Raw genomic sequence first — 14,069 nt, forward strand, 5'->3', positions numbered from 1 at the left:
CTTATAATGAGAAACTTAACAGGGTCACACTCATTTCCTGGTATATTTGCACCATCAAGTTTTACTCTTATTTACTCCAATTCTGGTCATCTTCACAGTTTAGTACTAGAGTTCACATTACACTCCAACATGCATGTGCCTTGGTCTTATTTCCCTAATTAGACTGTAAAGATCAAGATGTATTATAAAATAACTCCCTGTCCAGCACAGTGCTATTGTTGATAAAGATACTGGACTTTAATATTACAGCATAAAAGAAGCATTGCGATCATATGAATGCAAATTCCATTTTTTATTCACACAAAAAAATCTCTAAAATATTGGTATTTATTCCTATGTACACCAAAATAATTTTGCTCAGTGTTCATAGCTCTGATCTTGTTCCGGTGCTAACTTTTCATTTAACAAAATGAAATCTTACTATGTGAAGGGAAAAAGTAAAGGCCTGCCTAAATTAGTATAAATTAAAATTAGAGAATATCCTTAAATGAGTAGAGGTTTCAAGGACACATCTAAGCAAACAGAAGTCAAGCGCTGCCTACTAAATGTCCCCTAACTTATAAACAGATGAGAACAGCAGTGAAACTGGTGCACCGAGTAGCAGTCCCAAGCAGTTAGCGCTATTACATTGTATTGAAAGAAGACAACGGTCCCTTCACACAGTTCTAGTTATGATTAAATTGCTTATTATGGCCATTTCCCCCTAAGAATAGTACAGTGGTTCAATGTCAGCCCAGCCCCATTCCAAACTGGGGAAACCCAAATATCCAAGGCTTTAAAGAACAAATGTTATCTATTTTAGAATTTAACAGTCTCAATTCAAAGTCTCAAAATAAACTTTTTGTAAAAACAAAGATTTTCAGTTTCTCCATATTTTTAGGGTGAAAAAAAATTAGTCTTCGGTTGACATTTTTCAAGTTTAAGATTATTACAACGGTACCTTTTCTTACAGAAGTTTAATAAATGTTTAGAAAAGTAAAGTCAGTCCAGTCCCCGAAGTTAAGTGGGGGGTTAGGGGTCAGAAACCATCTCTCTATGTCCTCCTCAGCAAAATGACATCATTACATATCTAAGTTTAATGACAAAAATGAAAAAGTTCAGATGCTATAATCTTACCGACAGGTATAAGTCCTCTAGTGAAGTTTAGGCATTAACTGAAAACTCGAGAAAGGCTCTTAAAAATATCTTTTAAAATAAGATGTATGGGGAGAAAAAAGTGATTATATATTCTTGTTGGAGGCTTTTAAAAAATCTACACAAGAAATGCATGCTGTAAAAGATTTTAAATAATTTAGATGGATACATGGAGGCTTCGCTTCCCTCTCTCCTGTCCCTCCATTTCAGGGGTCACCCACTGTCAGTGTGATAGACACAATCCCAGCAGCCTTTGGGTGGCCTCTTTGAGTATATAAGTGTGTGTGTGAGTGAGTGTGTTTAAATGTGGCCACACCTGCAAATTACTCTGCTACTTGTCTTTTATTTTCCTTAAAAACAAATCTTAAGAGATATAGGAAGGTAAAATAAAGTATTCTCTTCCATGGCTAATATCCCTCAGTGTGGATATGTTAGAACTATTCAGCCATTCTCCATACTAATGGGGACTTTTAGGTTATTTCTAATTGGTCACTTTTACAGACAACACTGGAATGAACATCTTTATACATTTTCTCAAAGTTTGGTCTGCGGGCTCTTGGGAGCCCCTCTGGCTCCATGTCCCCACTTTTGCAGGGGGGTTCCAGGATGGCAAAACTATTTTTATATAAAAATTTTTTTTGCCTTCCCATTGTGTTGCCATGAAATGGTGGGTAAAACTACAGTGCCATGAATCAAGGTAGTGCAGGGCACCAAACTGCTCAAGTCACCGGATTCATCACTGTCGCGAGGTTAAAGTAAAAAATGCCAGTTTCCCCAGGATTGTCCTTGATGAGGCAGTTAAAAATGATTAACGCTTGACCCTTGAACACACACCTTCTCTTTCGTCTGACGAAGTGGAAACGCACATAACTGGATTCTCATGCCTGCCTCTGCGCCCAGTCTGCTGTAATGTTACTGCGGCTGAAGTACATGCAGAAACTGCGGCTTTGCGAGTGCACAGCTGGGAAAGGGAAGGGGACTCGAAGCCTTTTCACTTCTGCTGCATATGGGAGGACAGTCACCTCAAGGAAAAGTCCTTGTGCAATTTCAGCTGAGTTGAGCGACCTTCATTTTCATGGATTTCCTTGAAAGAACCACTGACAGATGAACTACGGTTACTGAGACTTGTGTATTTGGCAGGTATTTTCTCACTATGAACACAGTGAGCCTGTCATTTCAAGGAAAATAACTGGAGGTATTTGTTGCCAATAAAAAAATTTGAAGTGAAAGAATTGTGGACAGCTTCCCAATAGTTAAAGACTGTTCTAATGAGATTAGTGGTGATCTTAAGAAATGTGAGTTTTTGATACTGTTGAGTTAAATATATCAACATTCGGAAGATCTGCTTAAATCAGTAAACCATTCTTTTCCAAATGACCAATGCATGGTGTTACAAAATCAGGAATGAGTAAAAGATCCCATCAGAGTGAAAGGCAGACCAGTGGATTTTAACGCAAGAGAGTATGAAAAATTCTTCAATATGGCTTCAGATTCTACATTCATAAAACTACTACAAGCCGAGTTTTGGTGTAGCATCAAAAAAGTATATCTACAATTATCTGAAAAGGCTATTAAAATACTTCTCCATTTTCCACCTACATAACTGTGTGAGGCTAGATTTTCTTCATATACTTCAACCAAACAACATATTGCAATAGACTGAAAGAGGGAGTAGACACCAGAATCCAGCTATTTTCTATTACACCTGATATTAAAGAGATTTGCAAAAACATAAAACAATACTACTCTTCTCCTATTTTTATTCTGGAAAATAGTTATTTCTCATAAAGAATGTCATTTATGCTAAAACTTATTTAAGATTTAACAAAATTTTTCAGTTTGAATTCCTAATATGGTAAATATTAGTAGCTATAACTCACAAAGACAAAAGCTTTTTGGGGTCCTCAATAAATTTTCAGTGTAAAGGGAGCTTGAAACCAAATATGTTTGAAAACTGTTGCTGCCCATAAATCTTTGCATGTGAGTCTATTTTTATAGGTCAGGGTTCAGGTGTAGAACTGCCAGGTAAAAAGGTATGTACATTTAAAATCAATCAATATCCTGCCAAATACTGCCTTTCAAAGAGCTTTGCCATCTGGGACTCCCACCAAAGGCAAGAGCTCATGGACCTGCGCATGGGCAGGGGCTGCTGGCATGATGAACCTTTTAGATTTTGTGGTTCATCTTACTACGGTGGGTCTCACAGGATTTGTTTCAGGGGTAAACTCCTCTAATCCATCTCAAATAAGAATGAACTAAGAAATTTTAAATTTACATTAATTACCCAGGAAACCTGGGTTGTACCCAACTTACAAAAAACCATCCCAATAACAACTTGTGAACGAATGTCTGGAACACAGACCTCATAGAAACAATGACACTTGAGTTCAGCGGTCTCAACATTTAAAACCAATGTTTTAAATTCTAGAACTGCACTACACTGGAAAAAATATTGACAACACAGTTTCTATCAGAAAAAGCACTTTGTGACCTAGTTGGAATACTGGGAACTCTACTATCCATCCATCCACTCTATTCCAAAAGTGATCTCACTCTGTCCTTGAAATCCCACCATTTAGAAAGGGGTTCCTTCAACAACCTTCCCACTTGCAGGGTTCTCACATGGGTTCATACTCTCCAGTGGGTGGGAGTGCCACATCATGGAGCTTGGAGGCCAAAAGAAAAGTCACCGTATCTCCAAAGTGGGGTGGTGGTGATGGTGCTGCTGGGAGGAGGAGGGGGGGGTTAGGGTGCTGCTGCTGGGAGGAGGGGTGTGTGTGTGTGTCTGTGTCTGTGTCAGAGCAGAGGGAGTGAGTTAGGTACCAGTGAGTATAGAAGTCCAGAATTTCCTAGAGTGTGTCATAGGCAAGGTGAGGGATGGAGAGATGGAGAAGCACAACTGGGTGTGTGATTTAAGCACTAGTGGCTCTGCTAAGGACTGTGTGCCCTAGACAGAGAAAATGGATCATTCCTAAGAGCACCAAGTTTCCCCACTACAACGTGGACATAATAATAGTACCCTCCCCCTACAGAAAGTTGCAGGAATTTAACTGAGGTTATTTACATAAAGGGCCTTGAACAAAACAGCAAAACTGTAATTGTTATATGTCAGTGGTAAGGTACAAGTTTATAGATGTATTTATAAAATGAAGGAGCTGGATGAGACGATCTAAAGGCCATTTTAGGTTGACATATTCTATGACAAACCATAGAAATACCAGGGAAAAATAGATCTAAAAAGATATAACCATTCAGAAAAGATAATTTGCTAACACAAAAGTAAAAACAAAAAGGGGGAAAGGAAAAAAATTTTCTTTCAAAATTTTTGTAGGAAAATAACTAAAATTAAAAGGTAAGCAAAAGACTATAAAAATATTTGCAGCAAATAGGGCAGATGAAGATTAATATCCTTGGTACACAAGAGGGCACATATACCTATGAAGGAGAAAAGTAAGGTCCCAATAGGTAAATATGTGAAGGACATTAACAGATAATGTAGTTGCCACTATTTACAAAACAGAAAAACATTTTGATCTCAGTAATCAACAATGAGATTCCATTGATACTCTATCAAATTGGCAAAGAAGTAAAATATCTGATTCTCAGATATGCTGGTAGCAGCTCTTTGTACAATAATCAAGTCATAAAAATTTGACCCCCAAATTATTCCAAGAAAATAGTAAATGTGGAAAATGCAGATAGGTATCTACAAATGCAGACAGGCAATATGGGGGGGTCGGGTATGGGGGGAAGAACTTCAATATTTGATGCTAAGGGGATTGTCAAATAAAAAAAATCAACCTGATAACAACAACGTGGAAAATTTCTTGCAAGAATATCACAGGAAAACCAATGACATGCAAAACTGCTTATGAGCTCTGATTATGTAAAAATAAAAATATGCACAAGGAGGAAAAAACGTCATCAGAGCTAAAGGTGGTTGTGCACATGTGACTTTGGCTCAGCTTTGGGGTCAGAGTGACAGAGTATCAAACACTGGTTCCAGACTCCCAAGATGAGTCACCAAGAACAAGGAGTCTTTCTGAATCTTAATTTCTCCAGGTATAATTATACAGGCTGCTGTAAGGACACAATGATACAAGCTGACTAAAGGGCTAGCACAGGGTCAAAGCTATATAACAGGTAATTTCATTTTATATTGGTAGTGTGGTTACACTGCCTTTATTGTGAATATCTTAAAAACAAGAATGCTTAATTATCTATTATGTAGGGAACTGCTTAAATAGACACACTTCTTAAAATGAGAGCTCTATTCTCCCTTTAAATTTTCATTTACTTCATTTTCAGAAATGAATCAAGTGTGAAAACAGCATTTCTGTTAATCCATATATAACATTTAAAAACTGTTCTGTCTTATCTGCTTCATAACTTTTAAAACAATAAGTGTTTGCAAAAGATTACATTTGTACATTAGCACATCCAACTCAACAGATGCCACAGGTAAGGGTCCCAGATATAAGACACGTCCTGTAGTGTCTGTGTTTTCTCTGTTGAGATCCTGTACAATCTTGTACATTCTGAGTCATCTAATGGCTTTTGAGGATACACACCATGATCAAGTACAGATAGGAGCAGTGTTCTTGCTGGTTCACACCACCAATTAAAAATAGATTTAGACATTCAAATTTCCTTCCTATCATAGATTCCTTCATAACACAGAACTGGACATCCAAGTTCCTTCATGCAACTGAATGGATTTCCATGCCCTCACCCCTGTGAGGTCATGATTACACTCCAAAGTGTGTATTTTTAAGCACACAGAATTATTATAAAAGGATGATACCACTACTTTGTTACTTTCTTTTTCCAAACGTTTTATTCATTACCTTATGAAATAAAGGCTACCAGTATCTTTTAGATAAAACATTTATTTAGAAGTAGCCAAATGTCAGATGACACTTTTTCTTTCCATTTACCTTTCACCAGCCAAACCTTGATGGCATGCTTCATTAAAAAAACAAAACACCCCAAAACCTACATTTTAAAAAACTCTTATTTAACAGCTCGCTATGATCTGATTCATAATAAAGAACACACTTTTGTTTTGAATATCTTGTTACAGTGACAGAAAGACAGCTTAATCAATCAAAGATGCAAACAAGACTGCCGAAAATATAGATATACGGCTTTTGAGCATCTGAGTTACATGGTATAGGGTCAAAAGTGACTTTGCTGGAAAGCCAGGGTTACGTTTTTGCAATTTGGCACCAGCTCCAGAGTTGTAACTTTGGAAGCTTTTGCAAGAGTTTGAAGTCAGAGAAAGAAGGAAAGAAAGAACCTACGGGAAGAGGGCTATGATTTAAGGTCAAGAAATCAGTGGCTGCTGACTTAATCCCCACATTCCACATCTGCCATTACCAGTTTGTCTTTCTGCCGTTCACCATGGATGAGAAAGCCGCTGCGTCCATTGCCTTCGGGGTGCATGACCTTACAGACCCCCACGCGACTGATCCCGCCTCCTTCCTGTGGGAACCATCCCCCGCTGGAGTCATCTCTGGTCATAACCACAGCCTTGACACGCACAATATAGCTGTCACTAAAACGACAACAAGAAGAATGGGGCATGACAATGGTCTGGTAGCTGCAGGACACATTTCACAAAGCAAGATGCCCGACCACCAGCCAGCGTTTGCTGGACTTGTCAAAAGGAAATCTATGCCTGGCAGCTACCTTCAAAGACAGCCCTACTTTTAGGAAAAAAACAAAAACACTTAAATTCAATATAAAAGTACATTTAAAGAAAGATGCCCAGTAACTAAAAATATTTGTGAGTCTTTGAAGATATATGCAGGCATACCATTCTCCAGTTCCTAGGTGGTATCAACGATAAAACAAACAGCTGATCTCTATGGTTTGGTATCTGTAAGTCAGGAAAGACAAATCTATTAACTTAAAAGGATATTATGGTTTCAACCCTTAAAACTTAATTTGTAATGAATGAACAAGGTTTAACATTTTATAAAGCGAATAGTCCTCCGATTTAGCATAACAATAGAACCATTTCCAAATCACAAATTCACCATGCAATCACTTACAGGGGTGGGAAATATTTCAATTTAAGTGCCCTTTACACAGGTGTAACCTTTTGTTTGATTCTGTTCTTTCCAGTCTAAATTTCAATTCTGCAGTAAGTTCTTTTGCACATTCGCCAAACATCCTCTTTTCTCCTTCAGAGACCAACTTTAGCTTCTTTTCATTCTCAGTCACTTTACGGGAAATTTATTTGGATTTTCAGCAAGACCATTAAATTCTCACTTGCTGCTCTCTTTCTTTGGAAAGAATTCATTTTTTACTCATTCAAACATATATCCCCATCTTCCATACGTCAGGCACTGTGCCAGATTCCAGGGACGCAAAGATGCAGGGGAACACAGAGCGCCCCCTTTCTGCCTTCCAGGCCCAGGGCTCAGAGCCTGGCCACGCAGCCTGCAACCCACCGCGCAGGCCTTGTGGACAGTCCCTCTGCCCCACGTCCCTGATCACCTCACTCATCCCCAAAGGCAGAGCCACCTGGAGTTTCCATGACTCCCTACAGCTTACCCTCTACTGTGCCCCAACTCCTCACTGTGCCCACCAGACTCAAGGTCCCACACCCCCCTCGCCATCCTATCCCTTCCTCAGACTTTGTTTTTTGGTGTTGTAAAAAATACATAATGTAAAATTTACCGTTTTAGCCATTTTAAGTGTACAATTCCATGGCATTCAGCACATTACATTTTTCTGCAACCATCCCCACCATCCACGTCCAGAACCTCTTTCATCTTCCCAGACTAAAGATCCTTCCTCAGTAAACACGAACTCCTCACCCTCCCCTCTCCCAGCCATTCCATCCAGGTCCCTCATAAGCTCCTTTCACTTTCTTAACCTAAATGCAGAGGTGCGCCGGGCTGAGCCTCTGTGGCCTCGCTCTCTCATCCCTCCCCACTAAGCCTAGACAGGAGACAGGGTGGTCACCTCTGCTGCAGGCCAGTGGGCTCTGTCCAGATCCTCTGAAGCTCCCAAGTCTGACCACACCCCCGCTACCTTTCAATCTTCCACAGGCCTCTGGTCACTCCCTAGCATTCCGTGAGACATTAGCAAGTCTGCTCACTGTCCATCTCTCCACCACGATCCCAGTCATGACTCTTTGTAATTTCATTCTTCACCCAGAGCATCCTTCCAATTCCTTGGCCTCTCAGTTTCTGGAACTCTTCTGCTCCGATGCCCTGGTCTTACATCCAACCTCAGCCACCCATGACTAGTAACACCCTTAACCTTGTCTTGACCAACATCTGCACAGCTTCCATAACCTCAATATTAAACATCCTGCTCTCCAGCCACCACCTCCAGACTCTGGTAATTCCACCCCACTGTGCCACAACCTAGTGTAATGACCATTTTCCTCTACCATCCCCCCAACCCTGTTTCCCACCCTCCTTATACTTTCACTTGATTCTCTGCCCAACTTCAGCTCCATGATCTATTATGACACTCTTTTGCACAAAACCTTTAACACATTTATTCTCTCCTCATTGTAATTGCCTGGCAAAACCCTAACTCTGGCAAAATCCTACCATCTATTTAACTGCATGATCCCACCCAAGCTGCTGAACATGGTTAGAAGAAAAGCCCCATTCTGTTTAACTTATAGGTCTAGTTTTAAAGTCATAACCACTAACCTCAAGGGGTCCTTAAGTGCCACTGAGCATCCTGCTACGTTCCCCTAATCCATCCCCAAGATTACTGCACATGTCCTCCTACCACCTACCACTCAGATGATGGATGAGCTCACTTTAATTTCACTGAGAAAATAGACACAATCAGAAGAGACGCTGCACCTGTGCCCACCAGTATGCCTACTCCTCTGTACCAGTACTCCCTGCCTCTCCTTTGATAACTGTGGCTTAACCGTCCACAATCCAAGCCAGGGCCAACAACTGCAACTAAAGTACTTTCTAAGTGCTAATAAGGCACACATTCATGTTTCTATCCAGACCTCTTCCCTATGTTTCAGACCAGCAAAACCAACTGCCTACGTGATTTCTCTGCTTGGGTGTCTAGTAGGCACCTCAATCAACATATTTCAGGTTGAACTCCTGATTCCCAACGTCTTCCTATCCTACTGGTTCTCCCTTTGAAATACATCCAGAATCCATTTTTTACTACCTCCCTCAACACTGCCCTGATCCCAGCTGCCATCACCTCTCAGACTATCGCAATAGCCTAACTGGCCTTCTTACTTCCGTGCTTGCCTAACTTTCTAAGACAATAGACAGGTAACTCAGACAATGGCACGCTATTCAAACAAATCCTTCAATAGTTTCCTTATATTACTCTAAGTAAAAGTCAAAAGTCTAGCATTTATCTTACCAAACTCCTCCCTGCTTATTCCATGTTAGTCCCACTGTCCTTGAAGGTCCTCCACATTAAGCACACTCCTACCTCAGGGCTTTGCACATGCTATTTCCTTCACTTAATACCCCATTTCCCACTCTTCTCCCCATACATCAACTAGGCTCATTCCCAAGGTTATTTCATCATAGACGACTCCTCTTAAATCTTCTCACCCTGCCGTGTCTTTCTACATGCTGCTAAGTCAACCTCTGACCTATTTGTTTGCCCACCTTCCCCAACTAGAATGTAAACTCCATGAGAACAGGGACTTTGCCCTTTTTGTTCACTGCTATATCCCTAGAGCCTAGAGGAGTGTCTTATATATACAAATAGTAGGTTGTGCAGTGATTGGGTTAAATACACAATATTTGTCAACAGGTTTTGAAAAAATTATTTGTAGCTAACAGAATCCCTGAGAAAATGTAAAATGTTCAATACTCTTTTGCTTGTGAGCCACAATAGCTTAACTGGGATAGGGTCAAGATTTCCTTTTCATTAAACAGGAAAAGGAAATTTTTCAAAAAATCACATGGTTTCCATCATTAATCCATTTATCTCAGGATTCAACATGCATATTCCTTTAGATCATAGAGATTAAGAACATTTCATAATATTTGTTTAGATTAGTTACAAATACCTTGAGGATATCCTTTTTCCCCCCCTATACCCCATTTATTCTAGAAAAAGGAAGGGTCACCAGGATGTGTGATTCTGTGGTATGAAACAGCTTTTCAAATCTTCGGTAAGTGCATATAGGTTCATCCTGACAGGAAAGCGCCAAGGTAACAAGCTCTACACGCCTCTTGTTGAAACATGCTTTTACTTTTTGTGTGTTGCAGCTGTGTGCTGGTCTTTCCTTTGAGGAGATTAAGTATGAAAAAGGAAGTTCGTATTACTTATGTTAGTGCCATAAACTTATTTCCAAAAAGTATTCATTTATTAGAAATTAAAAAAAAAAAAAAAAATACCCCACCCCTTGGCTTCCAGGCTACAGGGGCTGCTAATTTCGGCCTTTGCTTTTGGTCTGCAGCCTCCTCTTTCCTGCCCTGATTTCCTCTCACGAGCCTTCCCGAGGGCAGACTTGTCTGTGATGGGGTGTGTGTGCTGGGGCTGGAAGGACAGAAGTGCACCCCCACCCCCCCATCTCCTCTGGCAACATCTCTGACAGCCAGCACTAACTGAGGCATCTGGCTATTTAAAACAGGCGGCGGATAAAGTGTTGCACTAAGAGCTGCAAAGGCTGTCTGCATAATCCAGCTGCATGGCCACATGCCAACTGCTTCCTATCTGTGGTGTATTTACGTTCCTCAGGCACTTCACCCCACCCAGAACAGACACGACATGAACTCCACTACCAAAAGGTATAAGGGAGGAAAACTCCCTTCCCCCTCTCCTCCCCCTTTCTTTCTGGAAAGAATTAAACATGTTTAAACCAGATGTGGGGTTGGTTGGGGGGGTGGGGTGGGGTGGGGTGGAGCAGGAAGGGCAAAGGTAGATTAGTTTTCTAATGTGCACAAGGAAAATGCTAGTAAGCCTTAGAAATTTTTCAAAAAAATGTTGTTATTGTCAAAAATAACAAAAATGCTTCTGAAAGTCTCAATGCTAAACCAGTGTAACTGATTAAGGACCTGGTAAAGTTCCAGATGTGGTCCAAACACACCAACTGAACTGAGCCCTAGTTTATGAATTTGAGCTAAACTGCCCCAAAGAATCAATGTTATGACAAATGGTGTTTGACTCCCACCATCCAAACAATACCACATTCCTTAGGTACATTTTCAGTAAAATTGACTCTTACAAATTGGGCTGGGGATCTAACATTTAAATGTGGTTTAAGGAAAAAGTTTTGGTTCCCAACATGTGGCCTTATTTGTAAAAACAGGACTTACTGTCCTGTGATCGCTCAACATACAGAAGAGGTAGGTGGTATCCTAACACTTTCAAAGCTAAATTTTTATTGGTGGGTGGGGATGTGCTGACTCTACAGTGACACAGCAAGGTTTGGGTCTCAGGCCTTAATGTTCTCAGTTCTCTCTATATTCAAAGCAGGCTGTGTATGGGCCACGTTACAGAACTAAACAAAGGAATGGTAGGAAATGGTGCTGAGGCCACACTGTCTGTAAATAATGTTCAGAGCCAGACAGGTCAGCAGTGCCTTGACCTTCTCAGTAGCTGGAGAAGCCTCTTTTTGAGCTTCAGCTTCCTTATTTGCAGAGAGGGAGAGAGGGAGAGAGAGAGAGAGGGAGGGAGAGAGAGAGAGAGGGAGGGAGGGAGAGAGAGAGAAAGGGAGGGAGAGAGAGAGAAAGGGAGAGAGAGAGAGAGGGAGGGAGGGAGGGAGGGAGGGAGGGAGGGAGGGAGGGAGGATGGGAATGGTTCTGCCCTGCTGGGAAGTCCGGAGGGTTAAAAGCTGTGATAGAGGTCAAGTGTCTGATACAGAGAAGTTGTAGCCATCATGATTATTTTTGCTGAAAGGCTGACTTTGATTATAAAAACAGGTCCTTTAAAGACCAGCCTCCCTGGCCGCTGACTGCTTTTTTCAGCTACGTGAGAGCAGAGTGGCAGGGAGGCTGTCAGGCCCTTGACAATAGGAGAAAATCCAAACCGGACCTGAGGCAATTACGAAGACCAGGCTGGAGCCTACATTTCAGGCACACCTGTAGAGGAAAAGAATTCCATCTGCCATCTGTGGGGGGGGGGGGCCCTTTCTCCTCCCCCTCCATTTCAGGGATGGATACTGGAACTTTTACATCCCCCATAAATACTTCCCAGCCCCCTCCTCAGTCAGCCCTTATCTGATTACAGGGCATCTTTATCTCCACATTATGTTAAACATTACATTCATTTCCTCCCAGCCCTCTTTTCTATCCTTCCCCACTTCACCAGACCTTGAGAGGGATTAGCTAAGATCCAGCCTCTCAGGCTCCCTCTTCCACCCAGCACAGCCCCAGCTGCCAACTGAGCTACACAGAACCCCAAATCCTCCAGGGAAGCCAGGCACCCTGCTTACTGTACTCACCCCATCCACCTGTGCCTATAGATTTCTTAAGGCTCTTTGATTTCATCAAATTACATACATAAATATAAAATATATGTGTATAAAATATGTCTATTTATATATTTTTTAAAGAATCAACAAAATACTTCAGCAGAATCAAATGTGTTGAGAAGCCAAAGATATTGGTCATATTCTATTTAAGGGAGTGGTGGTTCCATGAGTGGCTGTTTTATTATTAAGTATCAACTACTTAAGATCTTTTTTTTAAAGTTGACTACCCTAGTTTTAGAAATTTATATAGTTTGAAGTTTATACGCTAGGAAAGTTATACATAATGTAGTTTTGTGTGTGCTGGGAACGTGATTTTCAGCTCTGTGAGAGCCACTGAAGGTAGGATATTTGCTCTCTCTGCTTAATGTCTACCAAAACGTGTGCCACTTGTATTGGTTAGGGCATTACAGAACACGGTGGTGGGAAAAGCCTGCTTCTGCAGAGGACCAGCTCTCCTCTCAAATGCTGATGAGCAGGCCCTACAAGGCAGAGAAGAATTTTGTGAATGTTAGTTTGCTTCATAAAGAGAACTGGTTTGGCCCTGGTCTGTGTGGCCCAGCAGTTAGAGTGTCAGCCCGCAGGGCGGCAGTCCTCCAAACAAAGGATAGCGGGGTTCAATTCCTGGTCAAGGGCATGTACCTGGGTTGCAGGTTCATCCCCGGCCACCACTGTGGGGGTGAGCTTGGGACGCAACCAATGGATCTCTCTCTCCTTCTCCCCCTTTCCCTCTCCTTTTCCCTCTCTTCCCTCCCTCCCTTCCACTCTCTCTAAAAAAATTAATGGAAAAAATATCCTTGGGTGACTGATTAACAATAAAGAGCTGGTTTGCATAATATCAGAGCTGGGGAAGCTCAAACGTGGGCTAAGATCATGTAAGAAAAGGACTTCCCCACACTAACTTAACATCTGTGAAATCAGCCATGAAGTACACTTGATGGAGAGCTGTCCTAAAAACTGCCCTACCCCAGCACCTGGGAGGGAAAAAAAGTCTATGTACTTGAACAAGTCCTAACACCATGACTCTCACCTCATGGTGCCAAGGCACTCTGGCAGTGACCAGATTTACCCAGAGGAAAGCAGGCCCTGCAGTCCAGTCTCCACTGTGTCCCTGCGTTTCTGATATGCTGCAGTTCATCTTGCCCATGCAGAGCAATTCCCCCAGAGGGTTACAACAGAGCTTTTATGTTTTATTTTCATAATTTAGGTAATTTTAAATGGTAATGAGTTTCTAGGAATGGACCCCCAATATATAACATGGTACCCCCAAAGGTGGTGGTGGTTGTGAGTGCTTGCCTTGCAGTGACTGGGGATGTAACCTTCACCCAGGAACCAATTAGGCTGAAAGTCAGGGGTCCTGCTTATATTGTAGGAGACCCAGAGGGGCTGTGAATAGGTTTTCCTTCTTTATTATGTGCTGGGCTCAGAATCTGTGAAAATATTTTAGGAATTCCCACTTTAGTCCTGCACCATAAACCAATAAATTCTGTAGTACGTA

General features: G+C 41.4%; 1 protein-coding gene across 3 annotated transcripts in view; it reads right to left on the minus strand.

Moving 5' to 3' along the window:
* The window catches only part of SPRED2 (sprouty related EVH1 domain containing 2), a 104,743-nt gene that overhangs the window by 22,881 nt on the left and 67,793 nt on the right, over positions 1–14,069 (minus strand). For all 3 annotated transcript variants that reach the window (XM_081157015.1, XM_081157014.1, XM_081157016.1), the window contains one exon: positions 6,514–6,691. In XM_081157015.1, coding sequence (XP_081013141.1) covers positions 6,514–6,691 — 178 coding nt within the window. The remainder of the gene's footprint in view (positions 1–6,513; positions 6,692–14,069) is intronic.

Source organism: Miniopterus schreibersii (genome assembly GCF_964146895.1).
Source record: "Miniopterus schreibersii genome assembly, chromosome: 13".
Taxonomy (NCBI): Eukaryota; Metazoa; Chordata; class Mammalia; order Chiroptera; family Miniopteridae; genus Miniopterus; species Miniopterus schreibersii.